At 41.7% G+C, this 25547-nt stretch overlaps 1 protein-coding gene across 8 annotated transcripts in view; it reads right to left on the bottom strand.

The window, feature by feature from the left end:
• The window catches only part of PHF20 (PHD finger protein 20), a 70279-nt gene that overhangs the window by 34450 nt on the left and 10282 nt on the right, over positions 1-25547 (bottom strand). For 5 of the 8 annotated variants that reach the window (XM_062009489.1, XM_062009491.1, XM_062009488.1 and 2 more), the window contains 9 exons: positions 22751-22865; positions 15808-15979; positions 15516-15600; positions 14882-14961; positions 10310-10697; positions 9807-9914; positions 8600-8776; positions 7635-7808; positions 265-543 (listed from right to left, as the gene is read on the bottom strand). In XM_062009489.1, the coding sequence (XP_061865473.1) occupies positions 265-543; positions 7635-7808; positions 8600-8776; positions 9807-9914; positions 10310-10697; positions 14882-14961; positions 15516-15600; positions 15808-15979; positions 22751-22833 (1546 nt within the window). In that variant the 5' untranslated portion in view covers positions 22834-22865. The remainder of the gene's footprint in view (positions 1-264; positions 544-7634; positions 7809-8599; positions 8777-9806; positions 9915-10309; positions 10698-14881; positions 14962-15515; positions 15601-15807; positions 15980-22750; positions 22866-25547) is intronic. The other 3 variants (XM_062009495.1, XM_062009496.1, XM_062009494.1) reach the window with 3 other exon arrangements.

Below are 25547 nucleotides of genomic sequence, written 5' to 3'. Positions count from 1 at the left end.
GAAGTTTTAATACTCAAGTTGTTACTCAGGAAAACAAGAAGTTGCACAATCAGTTCATTACTGAGTGTGATCTATATTTATAGATGAGGGAATGTGTCTAAAACATAATGTTCACACATGTTATGCTTCTTCTCTACAAAGAAATATGCTAAGATAGAGCCCTAAAGATACTCCTTCAGCCCAAAAGAAATCAGATTTCTGCTCTTTCCTGCTTGGCCTGACCGATGCTGTTTAAAAAAAGGAAGAGATCAGTGACATACTTACACAATGACCCAGCTGTGGTCCGTCCTCTTTTTGACCTTTCTTGATTAGCTTTTTCAGAAGTCAAAGAAGCTCTGGTTTGAATATGCCTTTTTACAGGGTTCTGCTGTGACTCTGCAGCTTTCTCCACTCCATGAAAGTATTTCATGTGATAATGCAATAACTTGGCTTTGCGAAAGGATTTTGAACAGTCCAAGAACTTGCATCTAAACTTGTGATCTTGATCAACAGTTGCAGCATTTTTTGATGAAAGAAAATCTGTTCTCCTACAAGGTTTTGTTACTGTAAGAACAAAACAGATAAATTCCCCCATGCATTTGCCATATTTATCAAATGGTTTCCTAAACTTAAAACAAACAAAAAAAGTTAAGAGATGGGCATGCATTCAAACACGTGAGCTATGCAATGCTAAAAGCACAACGTTCATGCTATACCTGCCTTAAAGATTAATAGCTTTTAAGAGAAAATTCTGCCCCACTGTGCCCTTAAAAATTGGTTGTCATGATACCAGTGCTTTTGTGAACGAGTTACTGTCAGAAAATGACATTTTGGTGCCATGGGCAAGGCTCAAGAGCTGATATCACTGTATACAGTGCTGCTACAGAAATGAGAAGGAATGACAGAGCCTGTGCATTTTAGTCACAACTCTGTAGATTATCTTCTATCAAGTATTCGCAATTGCTTGTAATTCTTTGCATCTTTGGTGAGAGCACTTCTCAAGGAAAACAGTCCTGTTTCTTTGCTTTTAACTGTTTTGCTACCCACTTCCTGGATGCCTTGTCCCATCACCACAGTCTGGTTACAAGAAATATGGAAACTGTGTCAGAATCACATTTTTCAAGTAAACCTGAAATGTATTTCCATTTTCAAGCAGCAATGAAAGAATGAAACTAAGCAAAAGGAAAACTGCTCGCTTTTGTTACAAGATTTCCCCTACAAGCTATAGTTAGTTTCTCAAGAAAAGCAAGGAGAGTTTGCAGACTGAACGGGAAGAACACTTCAAGGCAGCTGTTTGACTGCTGTGCAGGGCTGTCCCTAAACCTGACCCAGTAAATTGCTGTTTCTTCTTCCTGGTTTCAGTAGCTTTTAATTTCTGGTTTTGCTAAGAGTTATACAAAAGAAACATTTTGAACTAAGAGTTAATCAGACTACTGTCTCCAGAATCTGTAACCCAACATAACAGGCAAGGCAGAACTTTAGAACCACACAAATGTAAGGAGGTCCAGGCAATTATCCATCACTAATACATACACAGCATCCAAAAATCCCTCACCCACAAGAGGACAGTGGAAAAGAGGCATCAATTTTATGAAACACCTTCCAAATGTAATTCTTCCATTTGTTTTGCCAGTACTTAAATGTCATTTCCATATTTACAAGTATTTTCAGACTTGGAGCATTAAGAAATAAGACATGTTTAAAACTAAGACCCAGACCTAGTAACGGTGATACAAAACTGCAGGTAAGCAGCACAGGAATGAAAATTAATTATATTAGAAGTACCTGCAACAAGGACCACAAAAAGCCCTGGAAACATTACAAACAAGAATGAGCACAGAAAGAATAAGACTTTCCACGAGAGCACATATGCAGGAACACACTGAATTGAGGTGTTAAAGGCAGTGTCCAAACAATCTTAGGGCAAGAACATAGGACAGCATGCTCGGGAAATTTCTAGCATGTAGCAACAAAAATGGTGTTATTGAGCTGCACACTTAAAGGTTATATCATAGTGAAAGAAAGCATCCTAGAGAGCTGCATCTGAGGCACACTCAAGTACTGTGTTATTGTTGCAGATACACAATTATTTTAGCTAGCAACTTATCACCACAATAATAGTCAAGCACTTGTTAATCACCTAGTAATAGTTCAATCAATTAGCTCAGCACTTGCAAATAACTCAAACACCTATTGATTGAGTAAGCATTCATTTGAATCCCATAAGGATCAAACTGCAAGAGTTACATACCACACCTGATGGGGACCTGTTAGCTTAGCCAGGAGACCCTGGTGAATGTATCTGTTAGGTTACCTTGGCTGTTACCTTAACCACAAGACCCTGGCATATGTATTGTATTCGTTAGGTTACCTTGGCTGTTACCTTAGTTGTTACCAAGACAAAGGGACTGATATCTTTTTTTGACCAATCACTGTGATTTTGGTAAGTTTATGATAGTTAGGAACCAATCAAGGTAAAGGACAAAATTAACAGATGGACATTTTATGCATGTCTTTGTTGGCAAATGTGATTCTTTTGTTTGAGGTGTATCAAAACCTTGACAAAAGAAAAAACCTCATTCACCAAACAAATAATGGACTTGTGGAGGCTGATGTACAGGGAAAGAGTAAGAAGTCATATGCACATCAGACTGGTTAAAAGAAAGGATATTCAGTTATTTTTGAGAAGAAAATAGTAAAAACACCATTGCTTTGGGGTGTTTCACAAAGATAATGCCAAGGAGAAAGAGAAAGACATTTTGGTATAGCCATATTAGGACTGGCTGACAGGGATGCTACTTCAAGCAATTATAATTAGAAGACTGCAACAAAGCCAGACAATCAGATCCCACCTGCAGAATGACAAAAGTTTGCCAATACCAAAATCAAAATACACTCAAGAGCTGCATTCATAAAGAATGACACAGTGACACAGTCTGTGGGTTTAGTGGAAGCAAGTACAGAGAGGCTCTCTTCATCATAAAGCTAAAAACCAGCATTCAGGACAATCACAGAACTTGTTTCTATTTAATAACTTGTTTCTATTTAATAACTAACATAAAGATGGAAAAACAACTGCAGTAGGAAGAAGTAAAGGGGTCTGAAGATTTGGTTAAAAATATTGCAAAGATGACAAGGCAGATGATTATACTGTTACCCCACTGTCATGATACAGCCCTGTATCCAACCTCAGATCACATTAGCTGAAGTTTAGAAATAAAGCCACAAAAACTTACAGCAACATGCAAAAGGAATCAATTCAGAGTAATAAGAATACAGACAGTCGCACACAGTTCAAAACAAAGCTTAAAGAACGGGGCTGATGCCCCACCCCAGCTCCCAGGATAGCCTCTGGAGAGCCCATGCTCACAGACAGACCCCCTGAAGCTGACTCATTGCACCAGCAGCTCAAGGGGGGAACTTCCATCCGTGCACATATGTACAGTTTTTGTTTATAACACATGGTACTAACACTGGTTTCTATGGACAAGAAGCTTTGCTGCATTAGCTTCTGATCCTCAGGTATTTTCCTTTTCAGAGGAGCTTGGTAGGTGTCTTCTCTGAATATGAAGAAATGTTAATGACAGACCTAGCACCTGCTATTTCTTCCATGTTTATAACCAAATCAAAGAACTCCTCACCTGCCACTCAATTAGCCATTTCAACATGAAGAGCAGAGACCCGAGCTCAAACAACGACTCCTTTAACTTTCAACACAGAGAAAACCTTCATCCCTTCGGCATCAAGCCAGCAACCTCTCTCACTTCTCATTGTGCTGTGTTACCCAAGGGACAAGCTATGACCACATTCAGCAGTAGGTTTACAGTAAAACGTCATCATGTGAAGCTTCTGAGTCCACAAGAGACTTTTTTGCACCACTACCACCAATTTTGTTTGAATTAACTCCTGCTGGGACAGGAATGGCTGGCAGCAGCACAAACTGCAGGTCTGTGCCATCCTGAGGCATCTTCTGCACCAAGTTGGTAAGTATCCCAGAAAGCCAACAGTGCACACAACACTTAACATTTCCTCCAATTAAAGTTGGTCTTGCTGTAGTTTCTAGTCATTGGATCTTTACATATAACTCCCTGTTAAACTGATGAGACTTCTGGTCTCTATTTCCCACGGAAATATTTAACAAAGATCAAATGACACCTTCCCCTGCTGGTAAACTGAACACGTGTTCTCTGACACTTCTGTCTGTGTTATTTTCAAGACCGTTTGTCACCATCACCTTTTGAAGCTGACACTTTTTACACTGTGCTTTGGATCACTTCATACCATTGGGCTAGTTTCCTCATTTGTTACCTGTCAAATTGGTCTTATTGCTTCTGAAATCTTGGGCTGTTTTTTCTTGAGCTCGCCAAAAGTGTTCCTGTCCATCACTTTAGTACCCAACCTACGTTTCTTCCTTTATTTTCAAAAACTCTGCCTTTCAGAATCTCATCTGTGAAACAAAGAACATCTCACCTAATTTGCTTGTCAAACTACTTGAGGTAAGGACAGCATCCAAGCATTTCCAGTGGGTTCAGAATCCACTGAATGAGATGCTTGATGTAATAAATACATAGGGCATCAACAATCACAGATCATTACACGTTTATGAAGTTGTGGGTTTTAAGCCTAAAATGTTACTTGACATTGCAAGAACTACTCAGGACAGTATTTCATTTGATCCTCCACTCATGCTGGCACTAGATTTGTAACAATAAAACCAGGCAAGTCTGTACTGCACAAAAAGCTTATGAGCATGCAGTACACTACTGTGCAAACTTCGACTTAACTCTAGAGGGAGGTAAAGCTGAGTGGATGTAAAGGCTTTACCTGCACTTTGAGGTGTTCCTGAAACACTGTCCAGATCCTGATGTCTAGCTGTAAGAAACCTTCTTAAGTGAGCAATGCAGGACCGACTTTTTTACATATTACAGTGCTAGCCTTAAAATGACAAATTTACACTACCTTGAAGGAACTGAAGCCTTCCTAGGTAAGCTGCAGGATAAACAGCTGCTCTCTCAAACAGGACACAAAGACATTATGCTGCTCCTTAACTGAAACCCAAAGCTAAAAGCGACAAAAAGTAGCAAAATATGTGGTAAGCATAAGGCAAATGGAATCCCTGATGCATGTCTGTGTAAACAAAAATGTTCTGGAAAATAAACCCACAACCACGATATTAGATCTGTGGAAAGCAAAGGCAGTCCACTTTTAACATCAAATCAGTTTTTAAGCCACCCAAACAGCTATGGAGGGCTCCTAAGACTGTTTTCAGATACATGAGACAGCTTTAGCTGACTGCAAAAATTTGCCAAACTGCCGCCTGTGTTTTTGATAGACAACTGTATTTAGCTAAATCATAATCTCCAATTCTGGTCCCTAAACATTAGAGGAGCCAAAACCGAGCAGAATAGGATTTTTACTCTCTAGTATGTGTAATTAATCAGAAATTTGCTGGAAATCTTAAAACAGTAACCTAGTTCTAGTATTACATCAGTCATACATGTCAAAGCCACACCAACACAACACACTGAGTAAAATGAAAGTTATTGATTTTATTATGTTGTACAGTACTTTCCTACAGGAAGAGAATTAATTCCCATCAACTGACTAGAATTAAAGCCTACAGATAAATAAAGTTACTAGTGGGTGACAACAACACAAAATAAATATGAGAAGGTTTCTTTGACCTTGGTTCTCACACTTGAGGGGAATCTTGCATGGAAGAAATATCTCTTTTTTCTACCCACACCATCTAGTCTGACAGTTACTTCTCCCCTTTCCAAACTCCAGATCTCTTTTCTACCCCACAGTAGTCTGACAACATAACTCCTTGGCATACAGTTGTTAGTATCTGAAGAGATGTCTATCTGTTCCCTTGATAGTTACCCACAAAGTGAGTTACCTCAGCGTTCAGCCTCCAACATCAGTTATTTTCACGACACCAGGCTCAGACTCCTTAATGCATCCAGCAGCCTCTGCCACGCTGATGCACACTGACAATACTACCAGGGGAAAGCCCAGGCCTTACTGTGCCCCAGTCAGGCAATGCTCCCCCACTGGGGTGTGTACAGGCATGATCCCACGGGTAAGACAGACGCACTCACAGCAAAACACACACCTACTTCAACTACAGAAGACTTAACTATCTATGGACTCTGAAACTCTTATATCAACAAACCACCCAATAGTAACATTTTTGATGTGGTTAAGTATGGAAATATAGATTTTTGTACTTGGATTTCAGGTGACAGTATTTGCTCAAAAAGATGCTGTACAGCTCTTACTCCCCACTCTTAAGAGTCTTCTGCAATAAAACACCTGCTTGCCACCTCTGGATGTCCACTCAGGTACACATCTGGCATTTCTAACGTTAAATAAAATGGACTGAATTAAATGAATCAAAATCTACGCTCCAAAGTGGGGATTTTCAGACATCACAATCACTTGCCCTTGAACACTTCCAGGGATGGGGCAGCCACAGTCTCTCTGGGCAACCTCTTCAAGTGCCTCACTACCCTGCCAGGGAAGAACTTCTTCCTCATATCTAATCTAAATCTCTCCTCTTTCAGTTTGGAGCTCCTTGTCCTATCACTCCATGTCCCTGCAAGACATCCCTCCCCAGTTTCCCTCATTGTCCCTTGTCCTGTCACTCCAGGCCTTTTTACAAAGTTCCTCCATAGCTTTCTTGTCGGCCCCTTTAATTACTGGAAGGCTGCTCTAAGGTCTCCCCAGAGCCTTCTCTCCTCCAGGTTGAACACGCCCATCTCTCTCAGCCTGTCCTGACAGCAGAGGTGCTCTGGTCTTCTGATCATCTCCGTAACCTCCTTTGGACTCACTTCAACAGCTCCAGGTCCTTCTTATGTTGGTGGCCCCAGAGCTGGACTCCAGATTGCAAGTAGAATCTCAGAAAGGCAGAGTAGATGGGGAGAATCTCCCCCACCCCAACCTGCTAGACACACTCCTTTTGGTACAGCCCAGGATACTAACAGCTTTCTGGGCTGCAAGTGCACATTGCCTACGCATACTCATTTTTTCATCTGCCAATACTCTCAAGGCCTTCTCTGCAGGGGTGTCCTCATCCACTCATTGTTCTGCCCTGAGCCATATGCAGGAGCTTGCACTTGGCCTTACTGCACTTCATGCACTGCCCAACCGTTAACACAGCTTCTCTGTACTGTTAATGTAGTGTGTTCTCTCAAAAATCCAAGATTTACCATTCTCCAGATTCTCAAGATGTTATCAAAGTTGTGGTTTCTCAATCTCTAGTTGAATGAGTACTTCCAAAAGTTAAGTGTCATCTTAAAAATCTACACTTCAAATTGAAAATGTGCAGGAATCTCTATGCTACCACGTGACTGCAGCACTGAAATTTACATTAAAGTTTAACCTGAAAACAAGCATTTCTTAATTTCAACATGCTAGAAATATTACACCCAGTCATTTAAAAATTATGATTTTCACTTTTTGGCATGTTGCTGTCAACCTCCAAAGCGTAAGACCAAAACTAAGTCCACAGGGAACCAAACCAGGCCTTTCCCTCTGGTTAACATTGCAAGAACACATAATTTTTGTTAGCAACACCTTGTACAAGCACAAAACACCTGGCATCAGTTGCCTTAAGAATGCATCAATATTAAATATGAAATCAAAATCTGAACCTGTAGCAGCAGAAGATTCTTGAGTTCTGACAGTAACAGAGGAAGTCTCGGTGTCTTCAACTTTTTCTTCCTGTAAACTGGCATCCGTACTGAGTGCTGTGCTATGTGATGTGTTTCCAGGAGATCCTTGATCACTGAAACTTTGGTCAGATTCAATATGAATTTCTAACTGGACTAGAATGGAGGGAAAACATTTCCTTGAGTAAAATACACACAAAAGCATATTGCAGAACACTGATGTGTGTGTTCATCACCTTATAATGGAGACAAACACCCATCCATGCTCAGACTGCTTGCTGTTGTATTCCCACAGAATTAAGGTTTTGTTGCTACATGTAGTAACTCTCTAAATTTAGAGCTGCTTAGAAACACAGACGCTGCAAACTCCTTAGAGCTTAAAATGAGGCAGGTCTCCTCAAATCATTATGCTCCTGAAAGGCAAAGGCAGTAGAGCTGCAGACAGAACAGGGGAGCATTATCTCTGGTCAGTCTAAGAGTAAAAGCATCCTGTTTGATGCTTTCAGTGTTGAAAAACAGGACTAAACTCTAGGTTTAGCATAGGGATTACTTTTTCAATGCAATAGTGTTAAAACTTTGCATTACTTATTTTCACAAGCACAACCTGATCCCTTAAAAAAATTAAAAGAAAACAACTACGACATTCCCTTTTAGTTATTTTACAAGCTCTAGAGCTCTCTCCTTGCAAGGCCAGTTATCCCACTACTGGAAAAACTCCCATCATGCAAGAGGAATGCAAGGGTTACTGACAAATCAAAAGAAAACAACAAAAAAGCAAAAGGTAATCAGGGCAGCAGAGAGATATAAATAATCCTTTAGTTTTCTCTGCAGCATTGGTGAAACCAGGTTTTAATTGCCTGCAGGTTAAACGTGAAAATACAGTGCTTGTAACAACTAGATGACTGCCATGTGATCACAAATCCAGAGCATACAAGGAAGCTGCTCACCCTTCTCAGATTCCTTTTGGTTAGATACTGCATCTTTCAAAGGCTGAATTTCTGTTGAAGTTGTAACATGATCTGGATTTAAAACCTCATGGCTAATGCTGGATGAAAGTCTTGAAGAGCGTCTCCTGATCTGGTCTCTTTCAGGGTTATCTGAAGAGTTCTTCAATTTTTCCTGAGCTGGAGTAGACAAATTTAATCCAATAATAATGGGGGTTGGAAGGGATCTCCAGAGCTGCCCCAGTCCAAACCCCTGCTACAGCAGGTTCCCCTGGCTCAGGGGGCACAGGAACATGTCCAGGTGGGTTGGAAACCTCCCGAGAAGGAGCCTCCACACCCTCCTTAGGCAGCCTGGGCCAGGGCTCCCTCACCTCAGCACCAAAGGAGTTTCTCCTCCTGTTCCAGAGGAACTTTTTGTGTTCCAGCTTGTGCCTGTTACCCCCTATCCTCTCACTGGGCACCACAGAAATGGTGCCATGAAGTTACAGGATTACAAAATGGCCCACAAGCAAACTTCAGAGATCTCCTCTCATAGCCACTGAGGACAAAAGCTGAACAGCCCTAGTGATCAGATCTCTCTCTAAAAGTCATATTCATATCAACAGTTATAAATAAAAACTAAAACAGAGCAAAAACTCATCTTACAAGTGTCTCAACATTTTCTAGCATATTTGAAGTAATACAGATCAGTTCTAAAACTCTCTTATCCTAAGGAAGGAAAAGACAGGCTTCTGCAGATGTTCATCACTTTGTTCATGATACTACTATACAGGATATAGTTTTCTTTCCTCATGAACACACTCAAGTTCTTCCACATCGCTGCACAGTATACCAAGATAAAGAGGCTCTTTGACTGCAGTGGCATGAATATTTACCTACTCTTAAAGTCTGCTTGCTAAGCAGTATGTTATTACCTAGTAACTAGTTTCTAGAACTAGAAAAATGCTCCTACGCTTCCTTCACTGCCCCCCCTAGACTACGAACTCCTGCATCAAGACTCAGAATTTGAGGCTTCCATGATTTAAGAGGAAATTTCAGCACAATGCTGCTACATGTGAATGGCAAATATAAGCAAAACAGGTGCTGCATTTCAGCCAATTCATGTATCACAACTCAAGGTCAATACTACAGACTTTTTTCCCTCTCCATTTCAGCCTCAAGAACTTCTGTGTACAAATATTGTAAAAATTAAGTATCAAAAAATACTCACACAAATTCTTTTCAATCCTGGGACGCTTTGATGGAACTTCACCTCCTTTAGGTATTTTCCGACGTCGTAATTCCAAAGTTATGGGCTGCAGGGTCTGAGAACTTGGCTCTATGTATTGAGATAGAGAAGAAAAACTGACTGGATGTGAAGCTGTGAAACTCTTTAAACCATAAATTCCCCAAGCCCTACAACTTAAAAGACTGGATTTGCATAAATACAATTTCACCTGGCTTTCTGAAGTTGAGACGTTTGCATTTAATCCTACTGCAGACATGTTTTATAATAAAGGATTATTTGCCTAATTCTAATCTCTGACCTAATCAGTTAAGCTCCAAACTTAACAAATACTCTTTCAGTTGTCCTAAACAAGGCTGAATAAAGATCACTTTAAAACTCTAAAATTTTCTACACTCAGGCTGTGGAAGAGGAAGATGCTTCCCATTTCTTTACATGTTTAGCAGGGTTCTGATGCGTGGCCTAAGCCTTGAAGTGCAGCTACGTACCCGTTGGAGGTGTGATGGGTGGTCTGCCACGCTTTCGTTTAGTTTCTTTTGTACTTTCCTGTGGACTCTTTACAATGTCATTCTCAGGCTTCTTCTCAATTTGTGTATCTACTGAATATTCCATATCATTCTCTGATATATTCTCTTTATCTTCTTTTCCATTCTTAGATAGATTCTTTTCTGAGACCTTCCCTTTTTCTGAGATGACTATCAATTTTCCTTCTTTATCAGGCTGCTTAACTCTTTTCTCAGTCTTTAATGTCTTTTCATCCTTGTCTTTCTTTGCATTACCTGTTGCTTTCCTCTGCTCTTTAAATTTCTCCCGCTTTTCAGGAGATGACGGAATTTCATTACCTCTTTCCTTCGGCTTGGCATTACCCACAATATTCTAGGAATCAAGAGAATAACACGTGAAAATTAACTTAGTGCAATCTGAGAGTTCTCCCCCATCTTTCTATTTAGCATACTTGCATCCTTGGCCAATTTCTCAAAGGATAAAAGCATATGCTCCATTGCAACTCATAGATTAAAGCTCAGAGGCACTTGAACTGTTCAAGGACCCACGCATCTTCAACAAGGCAGTGTAACAGTGTCACTCTTTTCACAGCTCAATAGCATAAGAGACTTGCTGTGTTCTCCTGTGCAGGTTAGGACCACACTAGCTTGTGTAGTACTACTTAAAACCTACTCGGGACCCTGAACAAAGAGTGGGACTTAAGAGCACAGAAAAAGGCAAACAGCTTCAACACTTGGATGCAAAACTTATCTTTCTTTCACAGAAGTGTCTGATTGAAAACAGACCAGTCCTTAGTTCGTTATTATGACTGAAACACACTAAGCAAACAGTCACGTAAAGCAACTGCGATCACCAGCTTCATCAGGAACCACACTGGTTTGCTGATGCATTTCAACTTTAAACTTTGTCTTTCTGCAATATGTTCAGCATGAGAGGACGTGAAAACCCTCACTAGCCCCTGGCCAGCAAGCTACTAATAGAACATTCACCTGTAGTCTCATTTCCTCCATAGTTCTTAACCACCATAAAGCAGGAATACATCCCTGTGTCACCAGGCCACTGCTACTTCTGTCTTGTCACCAGCTTTTATATCAACATTTCCTTTAGTTGAACTAACCTCTCTCTTCCTGTTGCCTAATGACATGAAGTACCAAAGAGTACCCATCTGCCTTTCCAGCCATAACTCTGCAAAGCATGAGCTTGGACTTTGAACAAGGCTCAGAGGTGTGGAAAGGCTAAATACTTATCTGTATCTTTTTGGGGGAAAAAAAAACCCAGAACAAAGAAAAGCAGAAAAAAAGCTGATTTGAGTAATACAAAATCCTGAGAAGACACTTCAGACTGTTGCCTTCTACCACACGACATCTTGCCTCTTCCCACCCCAAGCTTCCTATCTATGGGGCCTGCATGAACAGACCTCTTTCAAGATACCTATTTTCAGTCCAGTCCTAAGAAATAATCTTGATCCAATGAAATGGTGAACGTGCAACCTGCTCCACTCTCTACTTTCTATCAGCCATACTGGGCACAGAGGCGACTAAAAAAAAATCTCTTTTTAAAGACGTGAGATCAAATTGCTGTGTATGTCACAAAAACAGGCAAAGCAGAAGAAAGTCTTTCACTTTCTTAAGTATCTGAGCACTGCTTTTGCCAGGTATCATAAAAACCTGTGGCATTCCTTAAATGCCACAGCTACAGGAGAAGCTTCAGTGAGAATTCAAATGGTAGTAAAAAAAACCTCAAAAAACAACCCTTGGGCACAAGGTTTCATCAGTTGTGCTGGTCACAGAACCACCTGACTGGAATCAAGTATGTGAAGTACACATGAAGCATGTTTCACAAGCAATGATTCACAAGGAATTGAACCATCAATACAGTATGTCTCAATGATCTCTTGGTGTGAAGGAGCTCTTCAAAGCTGGGTGGCCTCACATAAGCACATTCACACTTCAGGGCATTAGCATTTCACCATCACTCTTCAATGTAGCATGTCATATTGCATTGGGGTGTTTTGCCCTTTTAGGGTATTTTAACAACAGACATGAGCCTTCTGTGTCTTCATGGCCACAGTCTCTCCTACTGACCAACAGGAACAAGACAGTGTCCCTCCCCTGGCAGCTTGCTGCTACATAAGCGCTGTACCTGAACCCACACCTTGGGTAACGCACACTCACAACTAAACCTTCAGTTCTCCAGGGGCTCAACTATTGTTTTTCAAAACTTCACTCCTGAATGTGTAAACAGAGCTCATCAGGAAAGTCTGCCTTTATACTTTTTTTTTAATGCTGAAGGACAGAACAAAATGTTCTAGTATAACTTATCTCTTGGGTTAAGAGAAATCTTGCCAGCCAGTGGTTACATGGGGAACTTAAAACTCCTTTCCAAACCTACCCAAAGCTATGCAGATACACAAACTCCCTAAAGGAGAAACAAAATAATGTGCCTTTCTTATGCAGAATATTTCATAATATTGTTCAATTTCATGTATTTAAGATTAAATATGGTAGAAATGTTTCTCATAGCAAGGAAGACGCTGGAGGTAGTTCCTTTGTGTTAGTCAGCCCTCAACCAGGCACAATTATTACCACTTGAAAGCTATTAAGAGCCCTTTGTGGCAAACCTGAAGTAAGTTTTCCCCTCCCATCCTGGCAAACACACAAATCTGAAGGCCTCTAAGGGTGGCCATGCCTCTTCACAACAGTGATAGGATTTCAACTGTGTCCATTAATATCCATTACCGGAAGGTGAATTTAAGACTTGTGCTGCAGAGAGGGATTGCAGTTCTACAAGACTAAAAGCAGAGGGCATGCATGACTGAAAACAGCCTACAGCTACCATATAGGAATGTGTGGCCAGATCTCAAAACCACTCCTCTTAACAAAAATTATTCTGAATCAGGAACTTAACTTTTAACCAAGTTACACGGGACTAGGATGTGTCAGCCTTTCACATTGCAGATGAAAGCTAAGCACAAAACAGAACCTCTTCCTTCTCTCACCATGAGCAAGACAAACATGTATTTACCTAGAATGATTCACTACTACTATCTATCATAAGTACGTTGGGTTTGTGTGGAGCCATTGCTGGTAGCAGGGGAGGGGCTGCAGTGGTGGCCCCTGTTAGAAATTGCTCAAAACTTGCCCTGGCTCTAAGCCAGACCCACCTCTGGGGCTGAGCCAGTCAGACACATCTGCATTCACCGTTTTAGCAGCCAGAACAGGGGCTGGAGGTGGTGAAGGAAGAAACCACCATGCAGGCCTCAAGGTCAGCGAGGAAGGCGGGAACCAGAGGACAGACCCCCTGCAGCCCACAGTGAAGCAGGGGCTGTCCCCTAACCCACAAAGGGCAGCAGTGGGGCTGAGAGGACACCACAGCAGAAAGGTGGCTGCACCCAGAGGGGCCCAGCTCTGAGGGGAGGCCCTGGAGCAGAACGTGGCAGGAGCTCAGCCGCAGGAGGAGATCCACAGGGAGCAGTCCGTGAGGAGCTGCAGCCCTGGGGAAGGATTCACACTGGAGAAGTTCCTTATGGACCACGGGCTGTGGGAGCCCTGGAGCAGGGGAGAGATGTGAGGTGTTTTCCTCCCCTGAGGATGAAGAAGCAGCAAGAGACCATCTGGGAAGGGATTGAGTGCAACCCTCCTTCCCTTTCCTCCTTTGCTGTGGAGCGGGCAGGAGGAAGAGAAATCAGGAGCAAGGACCTGAGCCCAGGAAGAAGGGAGGGGTGGTGGAAGGAGGGCTTGAAGGGTTGGTTTTATTTTCTTCATCATCGTACTCTGGTTTTGCTCTGTCTGTTCTGTTTCTAGTTGGTGGTGGATTTTTTCTCTTCAAGTGAAGTAGCAGAGGCTGTTTTGCTTATAACCACAATCAGTGAGCCTTGCCTGGATCCCCAAGGCCCTTGGTTACCTTTTCTACACCCATCCCACTGGGGCCTCTGCCAGCCTACAGAAGGCGGATTTGTGTCTGGAATGTTTCAATGCCAGCTGTGCTTAAACCACGACACTGATCTTCAGGTTGAACCCACAGCACTGAGCAGGTGAAGGGCTGGCAGAACAGCCAAACCAAACAAGCAGAAAGTGGATTAGTAAAAAAGCTTAACTTCTCTAAGCTGTGAGGTGAAAGTCTACCAGGCAGCTTCCTCAAAAGATGACCAAGCAGTTACCTTGAGAAAGAATAGTTTGTCTACCCCACAGTTCCCATCCCTTAATTTTGAAGATGGAAGTATTTAAACTGATCTCAAAGAGGTGAAACAACTGAAGTGTGTTTCCATAACCTGGCACTAGCTAGTACATTCTGAATCTTCTGATGATTTTCAGAAAGCTGTTTTATTGCTATGCCTGACTTCTGGACCTCAAGAGGTACATTCACGAGAACACGAACCTGAGGGCTTTGTAGCTCACATCATGAACATTTGTGTAACCTTTGCATTTCAACAACTTTTATTTCAGATGTATGTTGGCAAGAAAGATGTTTTGTTTATTTCATATTTTACAATTCAGCAAAACTAACCATTTGAACTGGATTTTATCATACATTAGCAGCACTAACACAATACCTACCTGATCTTTGGAAAAAGCTTTAACATGAATGTTTTTGACAGTTTGAACTACTCCATCGTAAAACTTCACAGTGTACGTACCTACAATTTGAAAATAAAGCGTAAGAGTTTAAAGGTCAGAAGTTATTTAACAGCGCATCTGACAACAGATCCAATATTCTCGCTTGCACATTTTAGCTCCAGATAAAAGCTGCCTTATCTGTGTTGTTAGAAACCTCAACAGCAGAGGCCTTAGTACAGGCCAGGTAAGAGACAAACAATGAAATGACCAAAAAGAATTATGGTAAATATAAAGGTGCATGTCTGAGTTGCTCCACAGGTATATTGCTCTCACAAAACTCCCAGAATTTTTTGGTGGAATACTCCACTAGAGAAGTACATAGACTTTTTCTCCTTGATCTTACAAGATGTAGTCAATCTAAAGAAAGCACAGCACAAGAACAGGTCTGTCAGGGTTCCCTACCGCTACTCAAAACGAGAGAAAAGAAAAAAAACACCGCTTGTGCTTCTCCATCATCTTACATTTGTAAAGGAGTTTTGCATCTCTTGACAATAAACTTAAGAAACAACTTTTCCCAAATATATCCTTAAAGCAATTACTGACTGGATATCCCAGCAGAAAGTTCTTCTCTTACCATCTTTGTTAACAGAAGTAACCTTGGCTGGATAGAAGCGACAATCAGACCAGCATGCCAACACTTGATCATTTATATGAAATCCCTATAAGACAGTAGTTTAAAAAGTGTTTTCATTTGAGAGTTACTGAAACACACAATTTCATTAAACCATCCAAATGATTAGTCTTCTAACATTTAAAATAAATCATAAAACTTACACAGCAGGCAACACAGCAGTAGTGAAGCTTCTAATTCACACAATCACACATTAAGCAGTTATATACCCAAATGTCCTCTACTTTCTACTTACTGCACAACCTTCCTCCTCGTGTAACCCTTCTTTTCTTAACTGTATTTTCTCTAAGGGACGCAAATAAGGACTGTCCCAACAAAACCATTCATCGTATCTATGGTTCCAGCGCTTGAAATGGATAAGGACTTTTCCTTCTTCATAATCAATGTCTTCAATGTGAGCTGGGTACCTGGTCAAAAGGGAGATGGAAAGATTTCAATTAAGAATGAAAGTAAGCTGTCTCAGACACTAAGTACATCACAAAACATGGCACAGATGCATGGTCAAAAGCAAGGCACCTGAAGATTTGCTTGATTAGGTGTGATGGGAAGCTGAGTAAGCTGCACCTAACAACTTTTAGTTTCTACAAACCTAGTAATTGTTTTGATGCACCACTTGTATAAGCAATAAAGAGGCTACAAAATGACTAAGAGCTTGGCACAGGGTGAATCCCAGAACTCAAAGGCAAGTATTTTCTGCATGAATAGGAGGTGACTGGGGAATTTTTAGTCCGGGGTACAAATAAGTGTTACTAAGCATCAAAAAGTCAGAAAAACCTTCCTTACATCTGGAAATGTTACACATTCACAAAACTGATAGCTTCAGCTCCCTCTTATCAAGAGGAACACCTGCAGGTCAATATACTCAAGAGATATCCATCAACAGGCATCACGAGTCATCTTCCCAGGATAACAGCAGAAGTCTGGCAGGCACACTAAACCTAAGTGAAGTTTCAGATTCTCAATTTCATCTGCCAAGTCCTGGGACCTTGAAAAAAAAACCTCGCAGTATATTACAAATACAGGAAAGGAAGATGAGTCAAATTCAGTTGTTCTAATCAAGAAGCCATTATAAATGATGCATTTCTTTAATTGCGTTGGTAATTTATAACTTCATTAAGAATTTGAGTATAACAGCACGTGTCACTATCCCAACTGAACACATCATTCCAAAGCATTGATGTTTTCCCTTCCACAACAGTTACACCAGGAGCAAATCTTCACCTGTTGGTGTTTGCAGTTATTTGTGGAAGAAAGGCAAGGCCCCACTGAATTCCCGAGCAAACGGCTGAAGAAAAAAACCACTAATTCCAAGTATTCTTTACCTGATAAATCACCCTTTAAAAGTGGTTGAAAGAAATGGCATCACAAAAGGATCCAGCCTGATATTAAAAATAAAACCCAGACATGTCAGAATTCAGATTTAAATGCAACACCGACTACCATTCTACAGTCCTACACGGGTGAAAAGCTACATACAGTGGAAATTCTTCAGCAGATCTGAGACACGTCCAATCACGGCTTCTTCAAGAAGAGCTACCAATAGGCCACACTAAAGACACTGCAAACACAGACTAAGGCCCTGCCTAACACTCCATGCCACAAGACTCAAACTATGCCATTAGTCCATCCCAATATATTACCAAAACACATGCAGCAAAGGCTGTAAAGGGAGAGAAAGACAAGCAAGAGATATACATGGCAGTGATATTTCTAACTAGTTACCAGCTTCCTAGGAAGGAAGGAACTTCCTTCTGGACAGTCAGCAGCTCCCATAATGGTAACACCAAGCACTGCTCTGCGCAGGTTCGTGACAGGAGCATTTACAATCTTTCCACATTTAACAACACAGTTCTATTCAACACTTTACTCTTGCATCTCAGCAACTGTCTATCACCAAGTACAAGTAATGACAAAAATTAGCATCCAGTTCCCTACAGGTGCAGCAAAACCAGAGGGAGGAATTCCCAGATCCTCTCACCAGGAGGCCACCCATAGGAATGCATTTGCCATTAGGACTGAAACGGGCTTAAGGCTTGTCCAGATTCTCAGAGATCAGGGGGAAGTTGATAAAAAGAACAGAGTATTGATTCAACATTAAGCTAACAATCCAGTACACGCAGATAGACACCTCTGGCAAACACACTTAATCCACTTGCTTTCTCCCACCAGGGAGAGAGAAGCCTAAGTGACAAGAGCCAACTAACTACAATGCAAAACTGTTCCCTGTTTCATAGTCAGTAAAAGAAGGAATCTCCTCCACTAGAACAATCATCATCCCAGAACCATGCACCAGTATCAACTACACCTATCCCACCTCAACTTCTAAATAGAAGAGGGAGAGATGTCGACTTAATCATTAAGAAAAACTTATCTAACAATGAGTCCAAATTTTAGCCTGGCTGAGACAAAGTGGGTGAAATGAAGCTCTCAGTCAGATCCTGGATAACGAAGAATCATAGAATGGTAGGGGTTGGAAGGGACCCCAACCCCTCTGCAGAAGTAGGTTCACCTGTATCAGGTCACACAGGAATATATCCAGGCAGGTCTTGAAGACCTCCAAGGAAGGAGACTCCACAGCTCCTCTGGGCAGCCTGTGCCAGGGCTCCCTCATCTCTCAGTGAAATAGTTTTTTCTTATGTTTAAATGGAACTTTTTGTGTTCCAGCTTCATCCCATCACTCCTTGTCCTGTTGCTAGCTGCAATAGAAAAAAGGGATGTCCCAACCTCCTGACACCCACCCTTTAGATATTTGTCAATATTAATAAGATCCCCCCCCCAGTCTCCTCTTTTCTAAACAGCCCCAGTTCCCGCAGCCTTTCCTCATATGAAAGATGTTCCATACCCCTGAGCATCTTGGTGGCCCTGCACTGGCCTCTCTCCAGCAGTTCCCTGTCCCTCTGGAGCTGAGGAGCCCAGAACTGGACACAGGACTCCAGATGAGGCCTCAGCAGGGCAGAGTAGAGGGGGAGAAGAACCTCCCTCGACCTGCTGCCCACACTCTTCTTGATGCATCCCAGGCTGTCATTGGCCTTCTTGGCCACGAGGGCACATTGCTGGCTCATATTTAGTTTATTATCAACCAGGTCTCCCAGGTTTCTCTCTGCAGAGCTGCTCTCCAGCACTTCGACCCAGAGCCTGTCCTGGTGCAGGGGGTTGTTCCTTCCCAGATGCAGGACTCTGCACTTGTCCTTGTTGAACCTCAGCAGGTTCCTCTCTGCCCAACTCTCCAGCGGGTCGAGATCCCACTGAATGGCAGCACAGCCTCTGAGGAATCAGCCAGTGCTCCCAGTTTGGTCCCAGGCAACTTGCTGAGGGTCACTCTGTCCCCTCATCCAGGTGGCCGATGAAGATATTGAACAAGACTGGCTCCAGAACCCATCCCTGAGGAACTCCACTGGCCACAGGCCTCCAACTCGATTCCGTACCATTGATCAGCACCCTCTGGGCTCTGTCATTCAGCCAGCATGCTGCAAAGTTTGAACAAACCTTCTCTTCCTGAAGCAACCATCATCAGCAAACATATGTTCAGTGCTCTTGATTGGAACAGTAAACCTAGTACAAGCTGTGCTAGATCTAACCACCAAATTTGACAGTCCTCTCTCTGCTACCACCTTCCTTCCAGAGGCAAAACACAGTGCTGGCAACTTTGAAACAAAGAAGAAAGGTTCTCAGCAGCTATGAGCACTACACATTGATAGTTCAAGCTTCTTACCTCCAACATTTGTACCCTAGCCTTCAAAAGGTTGAGTAAGCCATGCCATTATCAGGAGGCATAATCAGGAATAATATAGCATATCCATACAAATGCATCAAAAAGCTTGTGAACTTGCCAAGGGACAGAGGTAACAGAAGAAATTCAGACTTATCAAGAAAACATGCTATGGGAGAATACACAAAGTGAAAAGGCCAAGATATAAAGCCTGAAAAAAGGTGCAACTGCCATGTGTTCAGGGATGGTCCAAGACATCTTTTCCCAAACTACAAAGAAGGCCTTTATCTGACTGTGGGGTTTTCAAGACAGCTAACTAATCCTGGGTAAGAAATTCCCAGCTGGTACGAACTCGAATATTCACCTAATACACTGTTAAAAACAAGCTGAAATCAGATATAATGTATTGCATTGTATTAGGAGGCCAAGACACGCAGTTTTCCAGCTCAATTAAATTAAGGAGTGACAAGCTTGTGCCTTTCAAGGCCTGATGGCTAAACAGTAAGTGAAAATCTCAAAGATGCCCAAACTGCTGTCCTTTGTTTTGGTAAAAGCCCAAGCAACAATCAGAAGCTCAAACCAGTGTAGATCGCAATAGACAGAGGTTACCAGTGACTGGCACCTTCAGACTACTGCAGTCAGAGCACAGCAAACCATATGAAAATGGATTTCTTGTAGACACAAGTGTAAAACATTCTCTTGTGAGAAGAGGTAAATATCACTGACTGAAGGAAATGCTGTCTCTCTGACCTGGACTACTAGTTCATCTCCCTTCTCCTTTCTTGTAATACTAAAATGCAATTGCTCCAACCCCCCCGACTTATGAAGGCACAAGCTTACTGCAGTGTCCTCATTTTGGCTGGGACAGAGTTAATTTTCTCTCTATCAGCTAGTACACTGCTGTTGTTTTGATTTTAGTGTGAGAATAATGTTGATAACACTGATGTTTCTATTGTTGCTAAGCAGCACTTATCCCAAGTGAAGGAGTTTTCAGTTTCCCATGCTCTGACAGCAAGCAGGTGCACAAGGAGCTGGGGGGGTGCATGGCCAGGGCAGCTCACCCCAACTAGCCACAGAGTATCATAAAAAGCCTTATACCATCAAAGTGACTAAGAGGAAAGGAAGCATTTAGGACAACCAGCACTTCACATCTATTTTACTTGCACAATAGACAGAACTTGAAGAGGTGCCATTACCATACAGTAATACAAGAGGTGTCATCATCTGCCTACTGCAGATGTCCAGTGCAGTCATATGACTTCTTTTTGATGAGAGCATCTCTGCAGTTAGTCATCACTGAAGAGCATGCAGAGAGGCATTGCCCGATGGCTACAGCTCTCCCCTTTTGCTGCGGAGGCCAACAGACACTGTCACAAATATTTCACAACAGCTTCCATGCATCAACCAAGCCCTAAGAACTAAGCCAAGCACCAAAAGTACTCACTGTATGCCCTGGAGCCTAGGGGGGTGACAGAACTGCACCAGGAGCTAAAGTGTACTTTCAACACATTATGATTCCAGATACAACAAAGCAACCTTTGGTAAGAGCTCTGAAAATATAGTTGATTCTATGATCACCAGTCAAGGAAATATGGACTTAGCAAACCAAAGAAATCTTTCAGAACTGGAGAGTTCATGACTAAATTGTGAGACCAACTAGTTGCAAAACACTGTCAGACAGGTCACTGAAGTTTTGGTTTCTGTTTGTTTTTTTTTAAATCAAACAACATAGAATCATCGAATGGTAGGGGTTGGAAGGGACCTTTAGAGATCAGGTTCACCTAGATCAGGTAACATGTCCAGGCAGGTCTTGAAGGAAGGAGACTCCACAACCCCTCTGGGCAGCCTGTGCCAGGGCTCCGTCACCCTCACAGTGAAACAGTTTTTGCTTATGTTTAAGTGGAACTTTTTGTGTTCCAGCTTCATCCCATCACCCCTTGTCCTGTTGCTAGCTACTATAGAAAAAAGGGATGTCCCAACCTCCTGACACCCACCATTTAGATACTTGTCAATATTAATAAGATCCTCTCTCAGTCTCCTCCAGACTGAACAGCCCCAGTTCCTGCAGCCTTTCCTCTTATGTTGGTTTTGGATGCAGCACATCCAGGACTCAAGACAAGGAATATGTGGAAAGTACAGTAGGTGCACCCAAGTTTTCCCATGTAAGAGCTGTGGACACTTCTTGTTTCATACTTTTATCCAAACACGTCAGAAGGATAACAGTCATGAACACAAGTTAACAGTCTGACTCAAACAGCACCTATACTAAATTGCATCTTTAAGAAGCCTACATTACAGATAGAATAAGAAATCTCATTTTTGTAGGCATGACTATCTTTTTTGCCATATCCACAAAGCTCAAGAACATGAAAGACACCTGCAGATTCAGACAGAAGCCCTACCCACACAAGTCTTAGTTACACAGGGAAGCCAAGATAACATGCAAGTATGAGTATGTTCTCTCCATAATGAGCTATGATTACTCATTTTCACAATTCCAATCCCCCCGTACCTGGAAAACAAAGAAATACTCTGCACAGAACCCAGATGTTGTGGACTGAGACAGTGCTCCATCCTTCTGTGATGTCCCGATGGTTTTCAGCACTGTGACTTGTTCACATTTAACCGGTCAGCAGGTTTCAGAGTCTAAAGTTCAGTCATAACTAATCCACATAGACTTAAATAAAAGTCCACTACAGTTGACTTCAAGAGAGAGAAGATATTTTTAAGGAGCTAACAAAACCAAATTAATGCTTGTATTTAAGAAGTCTGACCCCAGTAATTTTTCACTGTGTCTCATTCACTGAGCATTATCAAATACCTATTTTTGAGCTGACTTCCTGAAATGAAGAGAGGTGAAAGGCTCAAAGTTAGTCCAAGTAACTTTCAGGCCCTTTTCATCCTTCTTACTGTCAGTCAAGAAAATGTTCTTCCTCACAAATGAAGTCTGCAAGTCAGGCTCCAGAGCAGACCTCTTCATGTGGAATGTGTTTCCCCACCCAGTTCTTGAATTCAAAAGCTGACCACTCCCTGAATGACACAGGTTGTAACAATTTAAGTCAGACTTTAAAGCCTATGAATTGACAACAACAGGAAAGGAAGTAAGGAGAATACCTTGGATACTTTGTACTGCAAAGGATTTACCCCTCCATAACATCTGCTCTCAAATCTGTGTACAGCACAGAACTGAAAGTGTGAACTCAGCAGTAACAGAGTCTGAACGAAGTCTCGTGAGACTTATGAAAAGTCCTATTTCCCACACACAGACAGCACCAGTACATTCTTTTCAAGGGCCAGCACAGCACATCAGCATCTATCATCCATTGCAACCACTGGTATATAAACTCTTATAAATGGACTACTTTCCTACGAACCAATCACCAGGAATCTAAATATTGTACTAATACAAAAGTGTTTAAAATATTAAAAACTTAGAGTTAATATAATATGAATGGTTTTAAAAAAATACCAGTTTTTTAATCTGTCACGGGCTTCCAACTGGGCTCCCACCTCAAAGTTGATCCCTCTTCTATTCGGAGGATGTTTTGTCATTTTGTAATATCAACACTGCTGATTTTATTCCCCTGAAAAATGCAATTAAATATCAATCACTAATCAAGACATACACAATATAAGCTTATGCACCATAATCCCCAAAAGCTAGATGTTAAGGAACCTCTGTAATTTTAGTTTGCACAAAGTAACAGGGCAATTATCTCTTAACCAATGGTTCCCAAGTGACAGTGTGCAGAATCATTCAAAAAATGCATTAAAAATGGCATCTACTGGACCATGAAAGGTTGAACCTCAGCCTTTGTCCATTGGTCCAAGTTCCAGGTCAATTAACAACTCTGCAAGCCAATGTTTACTCACAACTGAGATAGAAGTTTGACAATATTCTCTCCCCCCTCCCGGTTTTGATGAAAAAGAGAAATCCAGAAAACAGAAAGTGGGCAAAGCCAAACACAACAACAATCCTTCGACTGCTATTATGTTAGAAAAACACTCATAAGACTGTCACCTCAGTTCAAAGACCTTAGAAACAGGTAGTTTCTTTAACCAGTTTTAGAAGCCTGTCTATACTGCTGCCACCTTTGCATCACTTTCTTCCCACTTCACTGTTTTAATGAGAACTGTTTTCATTTTCTGGTTAAAACACGTTTTCAACAGAAAACATAAAGGTTTAAGAAATCTTGCCAAAGCAGTTTCTCTCAAGGTCCGTTTAGTGGAAAGCTTGATCAGGAGCTATTTTTCCCCAAGTTTCTGGCAGTCGTTTCCCACAATGGCAAGGTACAAGTTATGCTCTATTCCTGTAGACCTCAAGCTCACAAGATCCAACGACAGGAATAAGTTTTATTCAATTCGATCCTCCTTACAATAAGGCTTGAAGATTAAAGCTTTATAAAATGGATGTAAGTTAAACAAATCTTCTAGTCTGACACTACACAAGAACAGAGAGTCATGCACTGGTAAAAACATGAAGCAGTAGCATTTTAACTCACGTGATGCATAAACATCAACTGAGCTACATCTATGAAAGGATTAACATCATTTTGTGAAGAGCTAATGTAACTTCAAGTGTGGCTCAAAATTCCAAGAACTTCATCACATAAGGCTTCTACTACAGGGAAAAGCCACACCACAACCATCCCCCTTGTAAGCCTGGCCGTTTGCCAGGGACTGCCCACGGAGGCACCTCAACGGCCTGAGTATCAGAATTGCAACACAAAGAAACTTCACTGCCAGACGATGACCTGCTGTCTTCCTCTAAAGCAGTGCTTTTAGTCTTCATTACTGTAAAGCAGCCTGCAATGGCATGAGGGGCAAAGAAAATACTATTGCCTGTAAGCTCAAGTCACAACTCTGTGATTCACACCAAAAGAAAAAGTATTTTAGCCACTTAGGAACCAAGAAATCTTGGAAGTTACTTTTGCAGAGTATCTGATAACAAACTGTGGCTTTGCCCTGCATGGACCTGAGTCAGTCCAGGAGTGCCTGTCCTCTAGAGGGGAAATATTTACCTACCACCTCAGAAACTTTAATTGGGGAAGGAAACTAAGAAAAAATTGGGATGGTTAGGCTTTTACATTCTGATGAAAAATAATCAGTAAGAATTAAAAATATATACACAAATAAAATAATCTGAAAATCTGAGCAGCAAGTGCAAAATTGCATTTTCTTTTTCAAACAGTTTTTCCACCCCCACTTCAAACATCCACTATTTCCCCTCCAGATTTACACTATTAATTTGCCAAGTTCTCACATTAGCAATAGAATTTCATGCCTCCAAATGTGGAGCAGACACACATTGTGCTTAACACTCGTAGGATAAATGAGAGGTGCAAGATGACTCTTGTTCTAGTAAACTTATTTTTCCTTTATGCCAAGTAGGGACACACAAAGACAACATACTCCTAGAAGTACTGGAAGTATATTAGTGAAGCACTCTGCAGTGTTCCCCTTCAGTAATAGCTGCAATCCTGAAGAACGGGAGTCATTTCAGCTCACCTACACACATTTCTCTCCTGACTTCAGCAATAGGATCTCATACAATAGGGCTTCTATAAACAAAGATCCATTTTGGTGAAGGCCTAATCATAGTTTCAGTTAGTATTAAAAAAACTACAAGTATTGCAACCCAGTGAAAATCTGAAGAAACTCGATATTTAGCCATATTTGCAGAGGCTGAAGATTCTGTGAAAAGTCTGAGCTCTGTCCATTTCACAGCCAGTGAGCTGAGGACCAGCACTGGTCTGAGCACACAGGTACTGCACTAAGGCAGCTGATCATAAAGTTGGAAAATAGGAAAAATTCCATGGACAAAATTCTCCTATAATTGTGCCCATCCCCCAAGTCTTCCTTCCTCTCCCCTCCCAAATTCTGAAACTTGGGCTGCTTCGGGTTCTTGGACGGGAATGACCTTGATGCAGCAGTCCCCACACTCAGCATGCCTTGCAAAGCAGGCTTTTTCATTGGCAGCTAACTTGAGGAACAGTTTCCTCAAGAAGAACATTACATGACATAAATTTCTCAACTGAGGATCTCAACAATTTTACCCTGAAATATGCGGCTGTAGGTCACTAATGAAACTATGACATGGCCATCAGTGGGAGCCTTCACACAGCTCTTCACAAACAAGGCCAAGAGGCAACAGGCATGCATGTTTCGCTGGCGTGACCTTGGCTGGATTTTGTTTCTCAGAAATGAAGCATTGAATGCATGCCTCCGCTTCTAGATTTTGTGTTTCAGCCCTTGTCCTCTCCTGC

Source organism: Colius striatus, chromosome 16 (genome assembly GCF_028858725.1).
Source record: "Colius striatus isolate bColStr4 chromosome 16, bColStr4.1.hap1, whole genome shotgun sequence".
In the NCBI taxonomy this organism is placed as follows: domain Eukaryota; kingdom Metazoa; phylum Chordata; class Aves; order Coliiformes; family Coliidae; genus Colius; species Colius striatus.
This window is presented reverse-complemented; position numbering and strand designations above follow the sequence as displayed.